At 45.3% G+C, this 25,651-nt stretch overlaps 1 protein-coding gene across 1 annotated transcript in view; it reads right to left on the reverse strand.

The window, feature by feature from the left end:
• Gpc4 (glypican 4) overlaps nucleotides 1-22,999 on the reverse strand; it is a 110,893-nt gene extending 87,894 nt beyond the window's left edge. Inside the window, exon 1 of the mRNA XM_028887088.2 lies at nucleotides 22,296-22,999. Coding sequence (XP_028742921.1) covers nucleotides 22,296-22,455 — 160 coding nt within the window. The 5' untranslated portion in view covers nucleotides 22,456-22,999. The remainder of the gene's footprint in view (nucleotides 1-22,295) is intronic.
• Nucleotides 23,000-25,651: the final 2,652 nt, after the last annotated feature.

The following is a 25,651-nucleotide window of genomic DNA, read 5'->3' on the forward strand; positions in this document are numbered from 1 at the left end:
CTTAGACTAGGGAGGGGCTGACAGGTAGTACACATATGTCAGAAGAGGCCATTTCACAAAAGGCTCATAAAAAGCAGTATGAAGTTGGGCCCAGCGCACAGAAATGGGACAGGTGAGACAGTTCAGCCGGGAAAGACGCTCACCAACAAGCCTGAAGATTTGGCTTCAATCCCCCAGACCCGCGCGGTGGAAAAAGAAAGCTGACTCCTGAACGTTGTCCTCTGATCCCCACATGCTCCACGGCATTTGTGCACCTATACATATACATATACTCGCTCATACAAAATAATAAAACATAATGTTGTAAAATTGTTCTAGTTGGGGCTGGGGAGATGGCTCAGCACTGGCTGCTCCTCCAGAGGACCCAGGTTTGATTTCCAACACCCACATAGCGGCTCCAAACTATCAGTAATTCCCGATCTAATGCCCTCTTCTGGCCTCTACGGGCACTGCACTCCTGGAATACAGAGACATACAGATGGGGCAAAACACACATTCACACAAAAGAGAAACTTCCACATTTTTCAATAACTAGGATTAAATGCTATATACACTGTCAAGTTTCTAGAAACCCATCTCTAATCTGACTGATTCTTCTTATGATTATTGTTGACATGTGTCTTCACTTTGCATCTTAAAACACCTTTCCTAATGAGTGCTGTATACATTACAGTGAATTCTGAAAAATGACACAAAAAAACCTCCCATCACACACAGTGCTGCTCTGCTCTCTCTGCCTCAGCAGATGGCTGTCTTTTCAAGGTCTTTGTTAAAACAGTTTTCCTACAAAAGGCCATGTGGCTGGCTCTCAGCTCCTTGTTTCTACCCTTAGAAAAGTCAGGACTAGGACAGAACAAGAAAAGAGGCTTTGCTAAAAAAAAAAAAAAAAAAAAAAAAAAATGCCTGGATCCTACATCCTTTAGTTATATATACTGCTGTAGCTTCTTTGATTTCTGCTGGTTAATTCTTTAAATGGAGTTGGACCTTACATATTGTTCTTAATTAACAAGCTATAATCCATTAAATGTAATGTAGTCAACAATGAAAAAAAAAAAGCTTCCTGAACAAAGAGAAGGCATAGGAATAGACAAACAAACTCTAGCAGGGCGGTGGGGCGGGGCGGCGGGGGGCGGCGGCGGGCGGCGCACGCCTTTAATCCCAGTACTTGGGAGGCAGAGGCAGGCAGATCTCTGTGAGTTCAAGGCCAGCCTGGTGGTCTACAGAGTGAGTTCCAGGACAGCCAGGGCTCCACAGAGAAAACCTGTCTCGAAAAAAACAGAAAGAAAAAAGAGACTCTGCCTCGAAAAAACAGAAAGAAAAAAAGAAAAGAAACGATAAAGAAGAAAAATGAAAACTCTTTCTGCAAGTCCCCTGGAACAGTACTGCATAATTCTAGGCTGTAAGACAGAAAGTGAACGAAGGCTCAGCAGAAGTTACGCAGACTTGAAGGACAAAAAAACAGCCCAATATGGGAGGATGGCATGGTACGGAGAATAACATGTACAGGAATATATCCACGGTTCTAATTCTCACAAAGGCCTTCAGCCCTACTAGTGGTGATGTAGGGGTGATACCAACCACCAAAGGTTCAAAGAGATGGGAGCTTACATTCAGCTCCCATGAACCGCATCACTGCTTCAGCACGCAGCCAAGAGTCCTTCTCCTACCTGTTCAGGTGGAGGGACAAAAGCAAGCAAGCCTGAGGTGAATCATGCTCTAGGGAGGTGATTTCTGACCCAGGGTTGAGACTACCTGAGAGCCCGTCCCAGTCTGTGCAGCTTACCCACTCCCACTGACACACACACTTACCTTTTGAATGATTCATCACCCTTGTTCCTCACGAAAACTAATCTACACAGGTGGATCTTGTATATGTCCTGAATCAGTTTCCATTCGGCATGCCCCCGCCTACAGGGCAAAGGCCCAGATACCCTTGACAGTGGGCACAGTTGGTCTTTTTCTAACAATATATACACTCGTTCCCCTTGTATCAGACTGCCCCCAACGAAGCGGCTAACCTTTGCTCTCTCCTTCCATTTCTCTGCCCCTCCTCCCTTCACCCCACCCTTCAAGCACCTCTTTCACTGGCCACCTGTCAAAATAAAACAAGCCTCCTCGAGCTTTCAAAAACTGATGCTGCAAAGAGGCTGTTAGATGCCTTCTTTCCAGGACCTGTTGAAAGACAAAAGATGAAGCAGACGATTTAAAAGGCGAGACTGTAACCTCTCGATCACAAAGCTTGGAGCAGACAAACCATGGAAGCCGAGGACACAGGAAACGCCCTTTGACCAGACACAGACTCTAGGCTGGGCAGACTTATTTTCAATAAAGAATACGCAGCTGAATTAATCCATTTCACAACTAATAGTCATAGAATCATGTCATTGTAATGAAGTAGAGGGGAGGTAGAAGGTTAAGATGAGCCCCTCTTTTAAGAAACAAGAGCAGTCAGTATGTTCTAGAAGTTCTGTTCAGATGACAGATGTAAGCAGAAAGGGTTTTGTTTGTTCACAGTCTTCATCTTTAAGTGAGGCACTTAGACCTATGGGAAACCTTTCTCTGATCAAAGGATCAAAATTGAGAGAAAAGGCACTACCCCTTCAATTGGGGATACCCACCTGCCGGTTTAACCCGCCTTTCCAGCAATAAATGCCTTAGCTGTTTCTGGGAATATTGCTAAACTTGGTTTTTTAGAAACCAAAGGTGATGCAGGTTCCTGGCAAGAGTTTGACGGAAGGTCAATCTGGGAAATGCTGGGGGAGGGGCACCTGAACTCAGGAAACTCATTCCCTGGGTGCACACTCAAATTTCCTTCTGCTTGCTTTCCCTGCACTCTGAAGAGCTTAGAGGATTCTGTAGACCAGGCTTTCTGCCCAGGGCAAGTTTTCTTAACTTGACCATAAAACTTAAGTTAGGTAGCGGGGGGTGGGCACGCTATCCAGCACTCGGGGCAGAGCAGCGGATCTCTGTGAGTTCGAGCCAGCTGCTACAATGAGTCCAGAAAGCAAAGCACACAGAAAACCTGTCTAAAAAAAAAAAAAAAAAAAAAAAAAAAAAAAAAAACTTAAGTTAGGAATAAAGGTGATTATCGCTCTGTCCCAGCATCAAAGCAAAAAGCTTGGTGGAGTTGAAGGAGAACACTTGCCTGGAATGTGCAAGGCTCCAGGTTCTACCTCCAGCACCCTCACAAGACACACACACACACACACACACACACACACACACACACACACACACACTAAAGGGAGTAGTATTCAGCCATTTGAAAGTTTTGCCTGGATGTTGTCAAAGAAACATGTTTATAATTTCACTTTGGAAATAGCAGAAGTGAGCTGAAAACGTAGCCCGGGAGTACAGGACTTGGCTAGCACATGAGGCCCTAAGGTTCAACTGCTAGCAGAAGGGGAAACGAAACGAAACACTGACGGACCAGATTGTTATGTCCTGTGGTTCAAACCACAGAGCAACATATGCATGTGAACAGGGCTGGACTGGGATAGCGAAAAGACACAGGCACAAAAGGGACTCCTCCTCGCTGTCGCTCTTCTAGCATATCTCCAACTGCAAAACCTGACATGTGACTTGCCATAAACCATAATCTGGAGAGGCCAAATGGCACTGTGACAACATTTGCAGCCAGGTACAAAGTCCCGAGAGCATAATTATTAATCAGGACTGGCAAGAAACAAAGATCTGAAGAAGAGAAGGTGCCGTCCGGCTCCCCCACATTCACTTCACTTTCTAGATCTCTTGGGGCAGTGGCAGAGAACTGGCCTTGCATACGTGAGGCCCTGGGTTCCATTTTCAGAGCTGCAAAAAAAAAAATGGTTTTAGGGGCTGGAGAGATGGTTCAGTGGTTAAGAGCACTAACAACCCTTCCAGAGGACTGGGGTACGATTTCCAGCATCCACATGGTGGCACACATCTGTCTGTAACTCTGTCAACATCTGGCACTCAAGTGGCGCACAGAAACAGAAACAGATGAGACACCTATGCACATAAGAGAAAAGTAAATAAATCTTCTTTTTTTAATGAGTTAACCTTAAAAGGATTTTTTTTAATCAGAAAAAGAGAAAGGACTGACACTGTAACTCAGCAGGTAAAGGCACATGGCACCAAGCCTGATGACCCGAGTCTGGTCCCTGGGACCTGTGTGGTAGGAGGAGAAGCAATTCCTCCAAGTTGTCTTCTGACTTCCACACATGAATATTGCACAGACACACAACTGTAAGTATAAGTAATTTCAACCATTTTTCAGCTGAGCGGTGGTGGTGCCTAGCACTCCAGAGGCAGAGGCAGGCGGGTCTCTGTGAGTTCAAGGCCAGCCTTGTCTACAGAGAAAGTTCCAGGACAGGCAGAGCTGTCACACAAAGAAACTCTGTCTCAAAAAATTGTTTTTAAAGAAAGCAATAAATGAATGGCACACAGCTTCTTGAATTTTCATGATGAAAATTTAGCAGAAAACAAAGTATTTTCAGGTTTCTGGGAATCGCACACGGTTGCTGTTATGTTTCTTATGGTGTGGGTAGCTACTCAGAAGGAAAATTCTGGCTCCTAGAGTACAAGATATGAACCCAGAGACACAAAGGACACAGTTACCACTAAAGATAGGAAGAGCCTGTTTAGTCTAAAGATCCATGACGACAGCACAGACCTGACAGCCTGGCTGAGTTGATTGTTGTTTCTTTGGGTTTTATGGGTGATCAGTGAAAGAAATGGCCACGTGAAATCACATTGACAACACTGATTATTACCCCATCTAATGTCTTTACAAAAGAACCTACCATAATAAATTCTTTCTAGATTTGCAACACTAAGAAAATATCTTGTGTGAAGAACTGTTATATTTCCTTTTATCAGATAAGGGGGAAAAAAGCATAAGCAGTGTCCTATTTTGCCTCAGCTACCTGGGAACCCAGAGATCATTTACTGTAATAGCTGTGGTTTTTAAATTCTTTATTCCATCTGAAATTCTCTCCTCCATTCTCCCTCTTTGTATTTTCTATTTGCATTAAATGGATTAATCCAATCCACATAATGTATTCAAATTAGATCTAAAATGAATGCTCATTGAATGTCATCTATTGTTACTCAAAATAATTGTTGTAAATAACAATTTTCATTATGATTGTAAGAATCCCATTGACTATGGCTAAAATAATTTTAAGCAGGTGGGGTTTTCATTGATTATTTTAAATCTCAGGGAAAAGATGTGATTTTTTTTAAAGTTTCATGTCCTGCCAGAATTTTTTTAATTAAATACATACGGTTCAAGGATCAGTAACCAGCTCCTTTTAAAACTACACCCGTGATGTTTGAAGGACTAACAGATTTCCATTAGCAGAGCAATTAGAAGACTGATGAAATCAGTTTAGTCTCTTCTTGTTTTTCTTTAAATGGAAAAAATTCAATATTGACTGATTAAAAGAAAACAAGTATTAGAAAAGGAAGGAAGAGAAGCAAGGTGTACGAGATGAGAAGCACTGGGTCGAGGTTACAATAGTTTGGAAAGCAACGTGAGCACAAAGTCACCTGTCTCAGAGGCCTGAATCGAGCACAAGGAAATTGGTGGTCTGTGAGAAAAATCTCCAACAATGCACACTTATTACAATTTCAATATCCCATTCCTTTGTCTTCATTCAATTAATGATATGCCAGGCACGGTGGCTCATACTGTATCCTCCACACTCAGGAGAAATTGTGTAAGGAAAGGCTAATTCAAGTTGGAAGCCAGCCTGGGCTACATATCGAGCTCCAGGCAAGCCCTACAGAGAAACCCTGTCTCAACAAACAAAAGTAAATAAAAATAATTTTAAAGTATGTTTTATTTCATGAAATGACTATCATACTTGAAATACAAAAATCATGACAAATTAATGATCCCTTGGGTACCTTTTCTGGAGTTCAGGCAATACTTTCTTTAACATGTCTAAGTATATAACTATAAAAATACAAGCGCTGACATAACTTAATGACCATACTTCTAATAACTGTTGAAAATGATGAAAATTTCTCTATAATCAATTAAGAAAAATACTCCAAAACTTGAGGCAATTCATATTTGGCAAAACACAGGATCTAAATCTCTATTTCTTAAATGTCACCCTGGGAAGCCACAAAGCATTGGCATAATATTCAAGCATATAGCATGCATTCAAAGACATTTCTGAAATTAATAACTGTGCCAAAAGCAATCATTTCCTTTTATCCTGAGTGATCAACTACATTCCCCTCATATTAAAAACACGTCTCAATTTTCCCTGTTGCTTTCCTCTGGGCAACAGCTGCTGAGACTTCAAGAAAGAAAACAAATATCCTGTCCTAACAGCAGAGTTACCACCAGTCTCTCATATTAATATGGTCAATTACAGAAATGCCTTCCATAAATTTGAGTAATTGGAATGAATATGGGATGAACCATACAGTATTTTTAGGGAAATGAAGATTTACCACTTTCCCACACACAGTGACTCCAGAAAGTATGGCAAGTAAACTAGAGATTTACTTTTACAAAGATACTGAGGTTGGGGAGATGGCTCAGTGGGAAAATGTGCTTGCTCTGCACGCCTAAGGAGCTGAGTTTGAATCCTAAGTGGAAAAGAAAAAGGCAGCATGACGATGGATGCCTAGAAGGCCAGCCCTGGGGGAGGAGAGCAGAAACAAGCAGTTCCCCGCCAAGCCAGCCGACAGAGCTGCAACGGGAAAGCTTCAGGACATGAGAAACTCTGTTTCAGGGGACTACAAGCGAGTGATGGAACATCACATTCATCATCATCCTGTGGCCTCCACATGTCTGTCTGTCTGTCTGTCTGTCTCTCTCTCTCTCTCTCTCACACACACACACACACACCACAAAATAAAGGAAAACAAATAGAGAACTTGTTGAAATTAGCACAATGGTTCCTGAAGTGTTTTATAACAAGTCTCCTCCCTTGTGGACATTAAACACCCTCTAATATCATATTTACATCACTCATTTGATTAGCAAACCCTTCTTGTTACATATGCAACAGGGGTAATAAATGTCCTCCCCCTCCAATCCCATTGTATTTCATTCAACTCTGAAGCTCAGGAGCAACCAAGCAAATGATCAGGGCTCCATGACAGACACTAAGAGTTCACGGGTGAAAGTGGTAAATGCTGTGTGCTTTAAAAATAAATGGTTTTTGCTGGGCAGTGGTGGCGCACACCTTTAATCCCAGCACTCGGGAGGCAGAGGCAGGTGGATCTCTGTGAGTTCAAGGCCAGTCTGGGCTACAGAGTAAGTTCCAGGACAGCCAGGGCTACACAAAGAAACCCTGTCTCGAAAACAAAATAAATAAATAAATGGCTTTCTTTTTCAGAACAAACACATAAACATCAAAAAAATAAAATAAAATAAGCCTGGTGTGGTGGCACACACCTTTAGTACCTGTGCTTGGGATCAGAGCAGGTGGATCTCTGAGTTTGAGTCCAGCCAATAGTGAATTCCAGGCCAGCCAGGGCTATATAATGAGACTCTGTCTCAAAACTAAACCAAAAGAAACACAACGAATCCCTTTCCCTTAGCTCAAGTTAGATAAGGTTTGCTTTGCTCTATCATGAACCTCCACAGCTTAGCCTACTTCATAACCCAAGAAGCATCTCAAAGACTCAATTATAAGAAGCAAAACACTTCTGTTTTAGTTTGGACAAATTATTTTGAAAATAATAGCAGTATTTTAAATAGGGCACAGACCATAATGATCACATTTGAATTTGTATTGAAATCAGGGTATACTCTAGTTGTCATCATGAAGCAAAGACTTGTCCCTCTGAATACAAACTGGTTTATCCAACTGACTACGCCATCAGGGTTCCGCATCCATCGATTGGAGAGCTTGGGACCTCAGCCTTTGTCATTTCCCTGTGGTCAGCTCTTGGGAACAGGAGAGTCGGGAAGAGCAGCTAGCCCAGAACATTTGCTTGTAACCAGGAAATGTGGCGAGTGACTCTGAGGAACATTGCCTCCAAGCTGGCACCTCCATACAGGGTACCATCTCCTTAGGACTTGGTATTGCTGAAGAAATTGACAACTAAGGATGGATTTTGTGCACAATATTCATCTAAAATTTCTGGAAAAAAATGTAGCAGGAGTTGTAGCTCTGTGGTAGACCATCTATTTTGCATATGTGAAGTCCTTTCATCTTAAAGCATAGAAGAAATAGAAAAAAAGGAGAAATGAAGTAAAACAAAATAAAATTAAAAAATAAAACCTCTTGAAATGGAGAAAAAGCCCAGTCTGAGCAAGGCCATGAGGCTTCCCATTGTGTCATGGCAAGTGCTACACTTATCACTTGGGTTGCATTTGTTTCCATCCTAATCTCTGGGACCAGCCTCTGCACTTGCTCTCCAGGCCAGGGGCCAGGGGCCTCCTCTCCTCTTGGAGGCAACCTGCACAGGAGGTCACCACTAATAAAAGGCTTAAAGAGGAGAGTTACTAATTGACAGGAAGAATCCATCCACATTTTGCTGAGCCAGGACTGTACTCTAACAATCATTACTGGACTAAAGGACATCATTCTGAGCCACTCATCACCATGGTGTGAGAGTGGACACTGCCTTTTCACAAACACTTGAAGGCTGAGGTGTTTATACCCTGGTTACTCTCCAGAGCACATTGGAAAAGTGACCCAAGAGTTAACGTTGTATTTTCTAGTACCCATGCAAGTCCAACAAGCATCTAATAAGAGGTCCATAGTGTATCGTCAGAAAAAAAAAAAAGTGTCCCTTCTAAGTCTTGATAACAGGTCTGTAAGCTCTGCACTGCTCCGATAAGTAATCTACAACTGGCCCCAGGACTCACTGTCAGAGACACAAAGGCTGTGTACACGGGATGAGGTGGCAGGCGGCTTGTGGTGATGTAAAAGCACGGCTCCTAGAAAATCAGAAGCGACTCAAGGGTCTGCAATAGTCAAGGAAAGTGTTTGCTCTGCGCTGCAAGAGTGTGAGGTATCATCCTTGTCACTACTTCAATCTCAGTGCCTGCCAGTGGACAGATAACTCAGTAGTGATGGAATTCTCAGTCTCACTAACCCTTTCCAGGAAAAAAAGGGGAAAAAAAAAGAAAAAAAGGTTAAGATCGGTATACGGTCTCATACCCACCACAAGCTTTCTCCTGGGCAGTTCATTTACAAAGAATGCTCATTTATGCCTTCATTCAACAAATACTGAGTGCCAGGCAATGTATTAAAGACATTGAGTGCTAGGCAGTGAACAAAGAGGCCAAGTTCCCTACCCCAAGGTTGGATGGTGATAGTGCCAAGAAGAAAGCGGGGAGAGAGAGCGTGACAAAATGTGTGCTTGTGGTGTGTGGGAAGAGAGGGGGTGCTTTCCTATTTTATATACAAATCAAGAAAAGCTCTCTAGCGAAGCAATAAGTGATCAAAGCCCTCAAACTTGTGAGGGGGTGAGCTGTATTCTGGCTACAGGCTATTCTAGGCACTGAGAATAAGAAGTACAAAGTCCGGGGGTGGAACCCTATGGTACATTACTTACCTAGCATGTGTGAAGGCCTAGGGTGGGACATGCAAAGCCCAACTCTGCCTGGGGACTTGAGGGAGAGAAGACAGTGTGACCAGAGTAGAGCCAGGGGCATCGCAGAAGAACAGGAAACATGCAAGTGAACACAAAGAGAGTTCTCATGGGCAGACCCTCCAAGGCTTCTGAAGCTCTGATTTTTCCTGTGGCTGGAAAGCAAGGAGAGCCGATAGAACCTTTATCTCGACTTGATTTTGTTTTGTGTATGTACTTGATGATGGCGTGCATGCCATGGGGCACACGTGGAAGCCAGGGGACTACATTCAAGCACTGGTACTCTCCTTCCACCATGCGGTCCCAGGGATGGGACTCAAGTCATCAGGCTTGGTTTAAAAAAAAAAAGTGCTGTTACCTGCAAGCTATCTCACTGTCTCCCACTTGAGCCTTTTGAGCAGAGAAGTAATGGGACCTGGGTTAGGTGTAAAAAGACAGGATCCCGCTGGCTGCTGTGTGGAAAGAAAGCGAGGGCATTGGTGATAAGCCACTAATGAATTCAAGCAAGAGGTGATAGGCACCAGGATCAGCCTGGTAGTGCTTGAGATTCCAGGAAGGTAGGTTCAAGACACATCTAGAATACATGGCCCAATGGTAAATACCACAAGAGACCATCTACACGAAAACACATCCCGGCCAGTCACTGAAATCTTTGTTCAGACCGTAAGAAAATGGATGCAGACATTTACATAGGAAAGTTCCTTCTTTCTTTTGCCTCTGCACCTGAATATGAGAATGTGGCCCAGAGTGCCAGATGGCTTAATGATCAATTACCTGACCTCCCATGGGAACAGTCTCTCCCAAGGGCATCCAGGCCCAGTGGACCTGAGGCAGCAAAGAGAGCAAAGACAGTTGGTACCAAACTGAGGGTAAACAAGGCCAAACATTAACCATGTGGCAAGCTGGGGGTGGGGGGCATTTCACTCAAGTTCCGTTTAAAATGAACTCATTTCAATCCCTCCCTCTCCCTCAACGAAAGAGACATCTTCCACGAACCCAACTTCCCTGAAGAAGGGGCAACTGTGAAGGACTATCTGTAAAGATACACTCGTGAGAAGGGGTCTTGTTCTGTTTTTTTAAAAGTCTTAGCACAGGGAAATAGTCTATAATTAATGTAATTTGACAATAGTAGATAATAATCCCACCATAAATTGTAAAGAATGTAATGACTGCCTATTCTGGCACAGACCAAAAAAAAAAATAAATAAAAATAAAAAAGAACTTCTGTGAAGTGACTGCCAAGAAAAATGACACACCCACGCAGACTGGACCATTGCAAGTGGTAGCTACCAACCACATGCTCCACACTGCTGTCTGCAAGGACAGAGTGCTTTGTTTTTGTCTCTGAACTGAACACCAGACTGAACGAACACTCAATGGAGACAAATGGGTGAGAGAACAGAAACAATAAGTAAAGGAGAAAAAAAAAAAAAAAAAACTAGGCCGGGGTTTCATGCTTGCTGGGATGCTGACCGACATCGAGGGCTTGGAGGCCCGAAGGGATGCTCTAGAGTGCAAAAGCAACCACTTCCAGCCACTCCTGGAGACACAAGTTGGGCGGTTCAGAATGAAGGGAGGCTCTAAGAGGCTTGTGACAAGATGAAATGGACAGAAGGAGCGGTGAGCAGGACTGGCCTGAAGGAGAGATGTGGGCCTGAGGAGGAGAAGGGCAATGAGCCCCTGGTGGGCAGGAGCAAAGACAGGAGCTTCTAAAAGCACCTCTGCAAGCCCAGGGAGTTGCTGCTCACTCTGGAGCAGACACTGTGAGAGGTCTCCTGGGATTAAAGCAAACCAAAGAAGAGCACCACATTCAAGGTGGGGAGGAATAAAAAGACACTTGGCTTTGCCCTGTTTCGTTTAGACACCAAGGTCTAGGTAGCTGTAATAAAGCAGACTGGGTGGCTTATAAACAGAAAAAAGAAAAAAAAAAGGATTTCAAACCACTAGGAGGCTAAGAAATCCAAGATGAAGGTGCTGGCATGTTTGGTGTCTAGTGACGGCCCACTTTCTAGTTCACACATGGCAGGTTTCTCACTATTAATTTCATGTAACACATTCTCAAGCACTTCTCCGAAGCCTCTTTTAAAGGGGACCCTAACCCCATTCAAAAAGGCTCAACTCCCTCCCAGAAGCCCCACCTTCTGATACCATGAGCATGTGGAGTGTTAGGATAGCAACCTATGAACTTGGGGGAAGACAAAAAACACCCAGACAATGGCACAGGTTGAATAGAAATGTCAGCTCCCAGACTGAGAGCTGAGCTCAGTGATACAAAGCCTTTGCCTTGTAATTATGCACATGGCCTTGGGTTACCACCCTCAGGACCACCACAAAAATGTATCCCTAAAAGAAGTATAAAATGTTAATAATTTCTAAGCCACAAAATATTCCTCAAGGACCTACCACTGGGTCACCTGGTGTGACAAGCCCACGGATCTGGTCTCACGAATCAGGCCTAACAAAGGCAAAGGGGACTTTCTATTTTAAAAGTTCAAATAACTACAGGGATAAGAAACTAGTATCCTTAACTTGCAACATTTCTTCTTATTATCCATTTACTTAAGTGTGGTAAATGTTTCAGAGAGAAAGCAATATTCAAATATGTAAACCTGTCATCCCTAACTGGGAGTCAGCAGCTTTCTTGCCTCTAGTGACTTTAGGTCAGAATGTCAGTTTCCCAAACTGGGCACAGCAGGCAATTCCTATAATGTGAGTGCTCTAGAGGGCTTAGAAGAGAAGTTGGAGAGGAAGAAAATCATAAGTCAAGGGCTCTCAAGTGAGTAAGTCACTAAATTAATAATACACGGTCTCTAACTCGTTTTAGGGGTGGGGTGCTGGAGATGAAACCCAGGGCCTTCCACATGCTGGCCAAGCGCTCTGCCCTGGGCTCTATCACCTGCTCTTTTAACCTATTTTCTTTTTAAAATACAAACACAAAAGCAGACAAGGTGGTGTGCACACCTGAAATTGCAGCACTGTGGAAGCTGAGACAGGAGGATGGCAAATTCAGGTCATCCCGAACTATAATAAAAAAGGCCTGCTTGAGAGAGAAAGGGAGAAGGAAAGTGGGGAGAGAGAAAGAAGAAGATGGGGAAGGGAGGGAGACCAAGGAGCATGATGGTTCCCTCACTGATTCAGCACTGCTGCCACACTGGGTATTCTAAACAGGCAAAAGTATTAATGAATTGAACTCCCCCTCCCATGCCACTGCCTTGAGAGTTTTCATTCACAATGCTCTCGAGTGTACTTTCTGAACTTTCATCTCAGAACATAACAGACACAAAGGCTCCTGTCCTGAAATACACTAGCTCCCACAAAGGTGGAAAGGATGTGTGTGTGGCGGAGGGGGGGGAGGTCCTGAAAAGACGGTTCAGTAGTTTAGCTGAGCAGCTAAGAGTGCATACTGCTCTTGAAGGACAGGAATTTGTTTCCCAACATTCATGTCAGGTGGCTCACAGCCACCTGTGACTCCAGTTCCACGAGGGAACTATCCCCTCTAGTCTCAGCAGGAACCTACACAATGTTCACAGGAACACACATACACACAATTTAAAGTAATAAAAATAAATCTTACAACCAAACAAAAGTGCTTCCCGTCTAGGCATTCACGCCATCCGAAAAGGCATGGAAGAGCCCAGATCAGTTAGTTGTGTGTATACTGTGTTCAGCTTTTGGCCACTCACCCAGTTTCACACTAATCACTGCACTTCAGTCAGATGTCAAGTTTTGGGTTTCTCAAAAATCGCTTTCTGTGACACCTTCTACTTCCCAGCCAGCACACTTGCAACAACTCATCAGCTAAAGGATAGGAAGGCAGATAATCAAGTCCTTTATCTTCTCCTCTGTAATGCTATCTACCTAATCTGTCTACCTAACAGACATACCTCAAAAGCTTGGTTCCAGCTTTCCAGCTCTTGGAATCCCCAGAACCTAGCACAGTGCTCTACTCAGTGAGCACTGACGAGAAAAGGTCAAAGGCCGTTTCTCCAAGCAGAATGCATAGGCTTTCCGGCAGCTGTCGCTCGCCGTCATTTGGTTTTTCCACCTCTTCCCACATTCTCAGCTGTGTTCTGGATGGTCAGGCCAGGGAGAAGGCCAGGGATTTGCTGTACTTCTATTCCTTGATAAGATCCATGAAGAGAATAAACACATGGCAAAGAGGACATTAAAGTTGGGAATAAAGAGATTTGGGGTTCTTTTACTAATAAAGAGAAAGAGAAGAAATATCACCAGCATACTGACATTTGATCAATATATGAAAGAAGGCTGGATTCACCCTAATTCTCTCCAAAGTCCTTTCAATGTCCCTATGCCTCTACTTGCAAAGAGTCAATGGTTGTGATTTGTGCTCGTACCTTGAATTTAAAATATCTTCCCCCAAGTTTAACAGGCATTTGCTTAACCCCAGATTAGTCCAAAGTAAAGCATGTATGCACAGTGTTGCAATGAAAGCTTTTACCTGAGCCAATTTCATTAGAAAGTCCAGAATCTCAAAATCATAGAAATTCAGAGATGTGAAAGACCCTAGACATCAACAGCAGTGGTTTTCAACTAGAGACAATCATTAAGAAAATGTTGGCCTAGAAGTGGTGCACGCCTTCCATCCCAGCACTCGGGAGGCAGAGGCAGGCAGATCTCTGTGATTTTGAAGTCAGACTGGTCTACAGAGTGAGTTCCAGGGCAGCCAAGGCTACACAGAGAAACCCTGTCTTCACACTCACATTCTCCACCCCCCCCTCTCTCTCTCTCTCTCTCACTCACACACACACACACACACACACACACACACACACACACACACACACACGCTATTAACCAGGCCCGTTGGCACAAACCTGAAATTCCTGCTACTACTGCTGAGGCAGGAGAACTCAAAGTTCAAGGCCTGCTTCAGCTACAGAGTGAGTTCAAGACCAGCCCTGGCAACTTGGTGAGACCCTATCTCAAAACAAAAAGTAAAAAGAAGGCTGGGGATATCATCAGGAGTAGAATACTCAGCCTAGCACACCAGAGAAAGAGAGAGAAGAAGAGAAGAAGTCAGCCAGCCAGCCATGAACTAGCTGCATTATGGAAGATTTTGTTGTCGAGTAGTACCCAGGCATCAGTCTGCTTTAACCCCCGCCCCCCCCCCAATGATGCTGCAGTACAATGAAAACTGACAACCACTAATCTAATTCTGCATTCAACTTTTATCTTCTAATACTAGCCCACCCTACTCCTTTTCAAAGAATGAAAAACGTCATCAAAAGTATCAGAGGACACATTTGTCACAGAACTAGGCTAGAACTACTCATTCTAAGAAAGCAGGTCCTCTCCATGTACTTCTCCTAGGGCACTAGACTTGCTTTTTCTCCCTCAATTAATTTCCCATCTTTAATAAACCACCATTCCTACCTATCCTGAAGTAAATAGACTTTCTAAGTATTCTCGGCCCCAGTATCCCTTGCATAACCTTTTTAAAAGCTAAATTATGTGCGTGTGTTTCCCTGTGTCCACATGCTTTTATTGACTGATGGATTAACTGCTTGACTGATTAATACTGAAGATGGAACCCAGAGCTCTGTGCATGCTAAGCATGTGTTCTGACGCTGAACTACACAGCCAGCCCTCACATGATTTTTTCCTGGCAAGGAACTCTGGGTGATTAATCAGACATGATATCCCTTTAAAGAAACCATACTGCTTTTCCTCTGAAAAGTGGGACTCCGCCTACCCTTTTCACCATCATGGTAACATGGAGGAATTTTTCAATCTACCTCATAAGATTTGCCTTCAATGACCTTTTGTCCCACTTCATTTCCAGCTTGTACCTGCCTCGCCATACCTGTGGACTTCTGACTGAGACTATTTTGTGAGATGGTTTTCTCTGAAGCAGTTTCCTTTTCCTCTGCCAGTTAGTCATGCCGGGTTCTTCTCTCTCTCTCTCTCTCTCTCTCTCTCTCTCTCTCTCTCTCTCTCTCTCTCTCTCTCTCCTTCCCCCAAGCAGCTGGTCTTTTTGATGTCTGGCACACATTTATCTGGGCTTCCAATAAGATGTTTTTACATAGTTTCCAGGCTTCCTGGAGGTTATTGACTTTTTTAACTCTTCCATTCAATTTTTCCCCTAATTTCGAACATTTGTTAGAGTTTCTTTTTCAAAAGTCGAATACCTGGCTGATGGATCTCTTTGATTTTTTTCTCTCTCCCACCAGATTGCTAAATTAAATGCATCAGAACTTAAATATAATATTTCAAATTCCCTCCAGGATGGAATCGCTTCATGAATTTTCTGCACTTTCATGTTCTCTCGAGTAAGCAGCAGATGTTTCACCAAGTGCAATTGGAGATGCTGGCTCTTACCTGTGCACATTTTAATGTATCTGCTTATTTGTATAAAATAGTCCGATCCTCTTATGCCTGTGTTGTTATACTTGGTAAAGACAAAACCTAAGGGATTTTTGTTTAGTTTTTGGTAAAAACATAACTCATGTACACTGTAATATACTCTTTTTTTTTTTTTTTTTTTTTTTTTTTGGTTTTTCGAGACAGGGTTTCTTTGTGTAGTTTTGCGCCTTTCCTGGAACTCACTTGGTAGCCCAGGCTGGCCTCGAACTCACAAAGATCCTCCTGGCTCTGCCTCCCGAGTGCTGGAATTAAAGGCGTGCGCCACCACCGCCCGGCTGTAATATACTCTTAAGAGTGCAGAATCATAACCACCTCCATTTTCTGTTCCTTAAAGAGTTATTATCTCAAGGCATGAAGAAAAACAGAATTCTGAATAGTTCCCAAAATTTTCTATACTGGGGCCCCGATGAGATGGCTCACCAGATATAGGTGCCTGTCTGATCATTTGCGTTCAATCCTGTGACCTGAATGGAGGTAGAAGAGAAGCAACACTCCCAAGGGGTACTGACATTCATAGGCACATCTGACAAGCACCCCAAACCCTATTCCCTGCTACTGCCACATATACACAAACAAATAAACAAATGTGAAAAACTTTAAGTGCCTATAAATGCTTGCTTGTTTAATAATGGCATTACTCCTTCAAAGCATAAAAATGCTCTCCAGTTTCCAAAAACATAACATGGAATTTACTAGTTTCCCCAATTCCAAAGTGTTTAGGTCCAAGATTCCTGGGAGTACAGCAGACCAATGGGGCTGTTCTATACTATGGGAGTATAATACCATTACATCACTGTACGCATGAGCCCCTCACTTGTTTAATTCTGTACCATACTCATTACTGTTGGGCAGAGGATGCCAGGTGGAGTTGAGCTATCTGCTTGTGAGCAGCTTCTGGTTGAGGAAAGATGATGCAGGCTTTTGGTTGAGGAAAAAGGATGCATACGTGTCTGTACAAGCAGCTTACCAGAGCACAAAGCAGTTCTGCACAAAGTTCTGGGTCCAGCAGGGGATTACGAGGAAGAGGGCACAGAACCCTGGAGAGTTCAGCAGTGACTCGATGAAAACAGGGGGATTTAAGATACCTGGAGCCGCTGAGGCTCTCAATGCAGAGTCATGACTCCATTCAAAGCAGCTGACAACAGTCAGCCCAGAAAGGGATGACTAGTGGAAGCTAGACCAGTTAACTATTTAAAGAGCCTCATAATAGATCTTCCCACCTTTATCTCTTGCTTCACCAACCCTTAACTTAACTCCGAAGTGTCACTAATTATCTTTCTAAAACAACTTAAGACATGCCACTTCCCTCCCTAGGGCCCCTCCCTGCTCCCCATGGTCCAGAAAACAATGTTCATCCCTTCTTCTATGCACTCTATACTGTCTCTGTCTGGGTTTGACACTTTCCCTTTTGAAGATGTAACTGGATCCTCTCCACTGCAGTGTGAGGGCAATGCTACCTATCTTACATATCTAAAACCCCCAGGGGACTAGAAAATGTACCTTCCTGTCTAATCATCTGCACAACATAGTGCATATATTAAGCTGGGTCAAAGATGACCTGGGTTCAAATCCTACCTCTGCCACTCACTATCTGTAGAACTCAGAAGTTTGTTTTTATTTTAATCACTTTATTTACTTACTTACTTTTATGTGCTTTGCCTGCATGTTTGTGTACTATGTGCATGCATGGTGCCTCAGAGGCCAGAAGAGGGCGTCAGATCCCCTGGGACTAGATTTGCAGATGATAGTAAGGCCCTATGTGGGTGCTTGGAATGGAACCCAGGACCTCTGCAGGAGCAACCAATGCTCTTAACTACTGAGCTGTCCATCTCTCCAGCCCCATGAATATATTTCTTAAGCCCTTCCGATCTCATTTTCTATGAGTAAATTAGAGGTGGTAATTTGGGTGCATGTGATAGTTGTGGCCTTTAAATGAGAGAGACTAAGTCATTAGAAGGAGGCTGAGCCAAGAGAAAGTACACAATAGCTATTAGAAGGCCAAAATGCAGTGAGCATATATAGGAACAACCCTTGTGCTACATAAAACAGCTAATGTTACTGGGGAGCCAGAGAAAGATACTTTGAACTAACTCAGATTAACACTGATGTTCAAAAAACAGAAAACTCCCTTTTTCCTTCCTCAATCTAGTCTCCAGCTAATCCTGAAATTGCATGCAACCTGATGTGAATCAAATAAAAAAGGAAAATAGTAATTATGCTGAATCAAATATTTTATATTTATACATTCTAAAAGAGATTCAACTGCAGAAGCCAGAACTGCTACTAAGTTCTTTTTTGAGCACACCCGGAAGATAGTTGCTTTAATACTTAACACACAGGCCCTGGGGCTCAATAAGACCCTCTCAGCTGAAACGAACTGATGATGCCGATAGATTAAGAGATCACAAATTCAGTAACAAAATCCAACCCACGCCAGGCAATGGTGACACACACCTTTCACCTCAGCACTTGGGAGGCAGAGGCAGACAGATCTCTGTGTGTTCAAGACCAGCCTGGTCTACAGAGCGAGTTCCAGAACAGCCAGAGCTACATCATGAGACCCTGTTTCAAAACAAAACAACAACAAAAATCCAACTCAGCAGAAAGAGGACAACACAAATCTTGTCTCATTTACAGTAAAATCTCAGTATCTCTCTCCTTCCCTTCCCCATTCTATCCCAACATAAGTAATTCCCAGAATCCTTTGAGATACACATGCAAGTATTTTCAAGTGTAGGTACATGTTCCCAGATGCTTTGCTCATGAAGATAAATGGAGCAGGAAACAAAGACTCCAAGATCACAGTGACCAGCACAAAGTTCTCCTTGGTATCATTCAAGTAACCATGAAAAAGAATCTTTTACAAGTCAATACTCTTTCTAACCAAATGCCACGATCTTTAAGACAATTCCAGCAGGCTATGAATGCTAGTTGTTGCATATCATAATAAAATAGTTAGAATTTTAGATAATGTATTATTTTATGCTAACAAACTATCATTAACTATTTAACACTCTAGTCCCAATCCCTTCTCCTTGTTTTTTTTTTTTTTTTCTATTTTAGTGCTGGGAGTTGAACATAGGGCCTGGCACATGCTAAGCACGTGCTTTACCACTGAGATACCCCCAAGTCCACATTTCTCATCTTACTCACATGGCACTTATCATACTTCTTAGTGCATTTGAAGTATGTGTGAATGGCTTATCTCCCTACTACCAGGAAGGTGGTTTTTTTTTTTGGGGGGGGGGAATCTCCTTCCCTTCTTGTTGCCTCTGTGATGCTGAGCACAGAATACTTCACATAGCAGGCACTCCAAAAAGATATGGAGTGCCAATGAAAGCTGCTACAGATGCTTTTGATCACAGCATCTGGACTGGCCATTAAATGGGAAGTATGGAAGTCAAGCGCATGGGCAATGCAGGACTTCGCTTGAAAACCCTAGCAGGTTTGTACTTTCTCTAATATCCTTGAGAACACCTCAAGATCAGATCATCCCAACTATGATCTAGAACTCAGAGTCCTTCAGGACATCTCTTCTTCTCAAAGTCTAGACCTCTAGAAGGCCAAGTGCAAGGCTATCAAGAATAAAATTTCAAGAAGGGGGATAGGATATCTCAGTGGTAGAGCACTTGCCTAGCACATACAAAAACCCAGATAAGATCCTCACCATTCTTTCCAAATGAAACTTTAAACTTGGATTAGCCCAAGGGTAAATGAACTAGTCACCTAGACACTGCAACACTTAGCCTATAAAATCATCTCTGGCTTTGAAGAAAATAGATAGTTCTCCCAAATAAAGGGCTTGGCATCTAATTCATTTGGACCTAGGCTGAACCCAAATCGTTACATTGACTTCCCCACAACTGCCTCCCCAAATGGCCAAAATTATCTGAGGATAGTCCACACAAGATGAGGCTAATGTGCTCTGGAGAGACCAGGGCGATGATAAAGATTACCCTAATTCTCTACCGGCCGTCTAAAGGTATTTGCTTGGGTCTGTCTGTGTTGTGACAGTGTCCTAGACTCAAATGAATGCCTCTAACACTCCACATTTTTGAGCCATTCAGTCATGCATTTTTGTTATTGTTGAAAGTGGTGCGAAATTGCACTGCATGAGCTAAAGTCCTTGGTGGTCTTCCAAGGATTCCAGCTAAAAAGGCACTTCCTTTGTTCCTCAGGAGAATGCGGTCCAGTAGGTCATTCAAAAGGGGAAATAAAAGCAGCAGCCCTGGGAGGGAGATGAAGGACAAGACAAAAAGAATAAAATGTTTTGGGTGTGAGCACATTAGCTTCCATTTCCTGCTGCTGGTCACTAATAACTCCCCTATCTTTTTTTGTGGGGGTGGGGGTCCAGATAGATATTTATGCAAAAATGTACCTCAGGTGTTTTCCAGAGCTGATGACAATCCAAGGGAACACCTAGTGTCCCTGAACACCTTTCCAACTTCCTTTTTCATCAGATGCTGGCTGGGGAAGATACCCTGACATCTCTAGAGACTGAGCACCACAAACCTGAAGAAACTGGGGAGGGTGATTTCTTAGCCCACTCCTGAAATGCCTCTAGTCCATCTCAAAGGCACATACTGTCTGCAGGAGCAGATGGAAACCTGTCACTTTCCCATTAAGTGCAGAGCTGCATGCCTCCCTTCAGAACGTGGGAATGACAACTGTAACCTTCACGGCAATCATCTCTGAAGCACCCAGGCCCAAACTGTGCAGGGCACAAAGACCCCGGGTCTGACCTGCAGAGCCCCCAAGCTTTGGCGACTGCTGGTTCAGTTCTCTTTTACTGGCAGGGCATGAGGAAGAGGGAAAAGAAAGGGGGCTTTTCAGAGCGCTACAACCAATAAAATCATGAGGCTGGGAGGACATACTTGAGCTCCCAAAAAGACAGGCTGCTGAAGGGCAAACGGCCTTTCCATTTCATCAGTAGCGTGTGAGTTACTTGACAACTGCCAAGGTGCAGTGGACGCCTGGGCTACTACCAACAATTTCTTCAGTTCTATTTCTAGACCGAGGCCGGTTACACTCTCAAAGTGCCCAGCAACTTCCCTCAATTACTTTTGTAATTTATATGTAATTGATGACTGCACTTAATCTCCAAGGTTATTAATAGCTCTTCCAAAAGATGACCCCCAAGTCTTCCTAAGCCTTTGGAAGCGCCTGGTTAAAATTACAGTATTTCCTTTACTGGCTGCTGGCCCCCTGCCTGCCCCACCCGGGCAACCAGTACGGCGGCGAGGCAAAGACGCACTCTGCACACTTCCATGAAAGGTTCGGAATGGAGGTTTGGCCTTTGGGGCTCGAATCTCTAACTCCTCCGTTAGGTTAAGCTGGCCAACAGCCAGTTAGATTCGTGGTTCTTTCTGAGCCCCTGGGGTGAACAAGCAACCTGTGCCGCTTCGGGCGCCAACCCGCAGGGCTGTGCGCAACAGTTGGCAGCTGCGAAAATCTAGTACAACAGGGAAGGAGGGCTCGCCCAGGCACTGCCACCGGCGGGCCTCAGACCTCGCGACCAGGAGAGGAGGGTGTAGCCATGGTACTGCCTCCCCAGAGCTCCAGGAGGGCTTCCACAAATACCCCACGCACCCCCAGCGCTGAAATCCGGTGAACTTTTTCAGAGGCAAAGCCATCTTCATTTGCATAACCATCTCCAAACTGAGATTCAGGTTTCCTGTAATCAGTCCTTTCAAAGGTCTGTAATTGAAAGTGCAATTAACCCTTAAAATGAGGTGAGAAAAGAAAAAAGGGAGGGAAATACCCTTCTTATCCAACACCTTCCGGAAAGCTGGAGACTTCCCAAGTCAGGATTTGGAAGAGTGGGGAGTAAAGGGGGTCGTTCGCTTTTTAAAGGTGACTTCTAAAGCCTTGCAGCACTGTGTCAGCAGTGGAAGAGAGGCGGGGAGAGGGGTTTTAGGAGAACGTCAATGAACCACTTATTCTCAAGTCGCACGTTTTGCGCCCCAAGGAATCTGCAAACTCCAGGAGGTTCCCCCACCCCGCCCCCACTCGGCCTCGTAGTCACCCACACAACAAAGCGGGGAGCCCAGTAAGGAATTCAACCCGGAAAAGGCAAGAGAGCCCATGGCACGCACTTTGAGGGCCAGAGTCCTTAGTGTCTTCCCGGGACCGAGAAGACTTGGGGGGCTAGGGTGGGGAGGGACGGGGAGAGCAGCACAGCACCGGAGTGGCACTGGACAAACCGGCGGCGCCCCTCCACTCGAGGTGCCCGCTCCGCGCCAGAGCTGGCTCCCGCCCGCCGGTTTCTCCTTCTCGGCTACCTGGTGCGGCACGGGAGGCCGTCCCTTTCCCGGGGTGCCCACCGCTCGCTCGGTAATGGGGGGAGAATTCCCACCTACCGTTGATCTCATAGAGCGGGGCATCATTCTTGTTGAAGCCTTTGGACACGTAGAGACGTCGCACTTCCGAGCAACTTTTCGACTTGAGCTCCGCAGCCAGCAGCGAGGCACTGAGCGCGGCCAGGGTGCAGAGAAGCGCGAGTAAGCCTAACCGTGCCATGGTGCGGACCCGGGCGGACGCGCTCCCACCTTTGGGGGACAGAATGAGACCGGATGGGAAGCGGTGCTGCGGAGCGGGCGGAGAGGCGCGGAGTCAAGGACTCACGAGTGGAGCGAGAAACGAGGAGTTGGAGTTGGTAGCAAAGGAGGAGGAGGGCAAGAGGAGGAGACGCGGGCGAAAAGTGGAGCTGGGCCTCGCGTCAGGCAACGGTCCCCCGTGCCAGGCGCCCAGCCAGGGTGGGGTACAAGGAAAAAGGCGTGGAATGGGCACGGGACCCAAGAGAACTAGGACGAGGATCGGTGACCTCGGGGCTCCAAAGACTAGAGATCCCGGGTCAGCTGGCTAGGGGCGGAGGGGCTCAGGGAAGGAAGGGAAGGTGGCAGGCGTCGCAGGAGAGCAGAGTGTGGGCGGCGTCGGCGGGTGATCGCTGGCGCGGGGCTCCGGCTACCCGGCGCTGCTCCGCTCACCCAGCTCGGCTCAGCTCACTGCCCTCGGCCGCACGGTAGTGCCCTTCTCAGCTCTGCGGCTGATTGACTGGCCCGGCTCGCGCAGCGAGGCTCCGCAAACTTGGCCAAGCGGGGCGGCCCTAGGGAGGGAGGGGGCGGGCACTGGGGTGGGGGGGGAGCCCGAGACAGGCGGGAGCACGCAGGGCCGGGCCGGGAGAAAACCTGGAAGCTGGGTTGGATCTGGAGCGGCTAAATCCACTTCCTAGGGGGCCCCGCACGGGGCGCCCGGCACTCCTACTTGCGACACGCCCTGCTGAACTCCTCCCTCCTACCCTCCTCCTCAAGAGGCGGGGAACCTGCCCCCCGCCCCCGCTAGGAGAGGAAAGGCCAGCTTCTTCCCGCTTGAGGGCCCAAGTCCCAGGGATCCTGGTGGCCTGGGTCTGGGAGCCTTCAGCCCCTGTCTGAGCCACAAGCCGTTCTCCACGGCCACCTGGCAGGCTGTTCCTGCGGGCCAAAGCAGCACAGAGCCCTTCAGCCCCAATACCTGCCTCACTCCTGCCACCGGGCATCCAGGGCCTCTCCTAAGCAGCGCCTGGGCAAGGAAGGCACCCACTCACGTTACTGGCGTTGTTCTGCGCCAAAGAGGGGAGAGACTTGGCCTGAGAGGCTCACCTGGCCTCCCTGGACTAGCTTCCCATCACACGGTGTTCACCCATTAACACAGGCTTGTGCCTAACTCTGGCAATCATTTTCTCATCCTCATACAATATTCCATTCCCACGCATTGCCCTAGGTTTTGCAATAAATATAAACAAACTCTGAAACTGGCCAGAAAAATATTTGAACCTTGAGTAGATGAAGCTCACTCAAGGTTGCCCGGGAGACCTTTTGGCCCCACACTGCCCTGTGTAGGTATTAGAACTGAGGTGCTGCAGGGAGAAAGGAAACGCTAGTCAGTAGCACTCACCTAAAGGCAACGGGTCCAAAACCTGGACTCTTGAATTAGGGGCCCTGTTGGTCACTGGGAATGTTAGCCCAGGATCTCCAATCCTTCCCAGTCTACATTTAGCCAACAAAAAACAAAAACAAAAAAAAACTGGGAATGGGTGAGTCTTCCCACCTTCCAAGCTTTGTCAGATTCCATTAATGAGTGTTTTTGAAGCTCCCAGGGCTCCTTTAATGAAGGGAACTGTGCAGATTGTGAACTTGTCATTACTGTTGTTATTGTTACAATCTGCTTTAAGAGGTTAGGGTGAGAAGTGCCTCAGACACCTCGGGAGTGTGCTGGGAACTGGGTAGATGAAAAGGGCTGGAGCTTATTATTTGGCTAGACTCTCAATTCCCATAAAATTACATAGGGTGAAGATATGAACCTTCATTACAATTATCGCCCTCAGAGGGTTTGTTGAGACTTCCTGCACTGTTGTTTGTAAACCTCGTTGATATGGCTGGCCGTGAGGAGCCACAGAAACCAGTGGAGCTGACTCCTCTTTGTTATAGTAACTCTTATGGACCAGTAGCATGAACAGACGCACTGTGACCTGTCTGTAACTGAGACTTTTGATTTCTTTTGTTTGTTTGTTTGTTTGTTTGTTTGAGACACGCCACCCTGGCTGTCCCGGAACTCACTCTGTAGACCAGTCTGACCTTCAACTCAGAGATCTGCCTGCCTCTGCCTCCTGAGTGCTGGGATTAGAGGCATCCACCACACACCCAGTTGGGACTTCCAATTTCTGAGGTCTGGCAACACATATAAATTGTGCAAACTCAGCTGCATTGAATTTCCTGTCATTTTCAATGATCTTTTGAATAGTCCAGGTAATTCTTAAACTGATAACCATGAGTTCCTTGAGGCACTGCTAGCATTTAACTTTCATTGATGCATACTTAAAGATATTCTTCACTGGGGCTGGAGAAATGGTTCAGTGGTTAAGAGCACTGGCTGCTCTTCCAGAGGACCCAGGTTCAATTCCCAGCAACCACATGGCAGCTCTATAACTTCAGTTCCAGGGAATCTGCCACCTTCACACCAGTGCACATAAAATACATTTAAAATAAATCATTAAAAAAAGACACAGTCACACACACACACACACACACACACACACACACACACAAAGATATTCTTCACTAAGGGAAATATGATCCAAGATGCAACCGATATTAATAGAAAAATGAAACTCTGAACTGGGTATACGGTGCACGCACCTATAACCCCAGAAGGTGTAGGGTGGAAGATCAAGAATGCAAGAACAGCCTCAGGGACATAAGGAGTTTGCAGCTAGCCTGGGCTACACCAGACCCTCTTTCAAAATGAAATGAAATGAAATTCAGTGACAATAAGGGAAGGAAGGATTCTCCTACATTATAAAGGGGAGCAGTTGGAACACTGCCTCTCACAGCAAGAGAAATTCATTGTTTTGTTCCCCTCAAGGCACTGAAGCTCTTCCTCTTAGCATGTTATTAACCAAAACTTTAGCCTTTTCTACCAGAAACAGTAACCTCTGGCTACAGGCAGATCTGGACAAGTCTGAACTTCCCCAGAGAAGGCAGGAACCCCAAGCCTTGCTCTGGGGCGGCTCCCACTTCAAAGGCGCCTTTCATTGAAATACAAACAGGGTGAACAACTGGTAATCTATGAAACAAATATCACCCAGAAGGAAGCTTTTCACATGGCCCTAGTCCTTCTCCTCTCCCCTCCTCCACCCCAGCCTCCAACAGGCAGAAGATGCACCTACCCCAGGGGGTGG

The sequence above is a fragment of the Peromyscus leucopus genome, chromosome X (assembly GCF_004664715.2).
Source record: "Peromyscus leucopus breed LL Stock chromosome X, UCI_PerLeu_2.1, whole genome shotgun sequence".
NCBI classification, from domain to species: Eukaryota; Metazoa; Chordata; class Mammalia; order Rodentia; family Cricetidae; genus Peromyscus; species Peromyscus leucopus.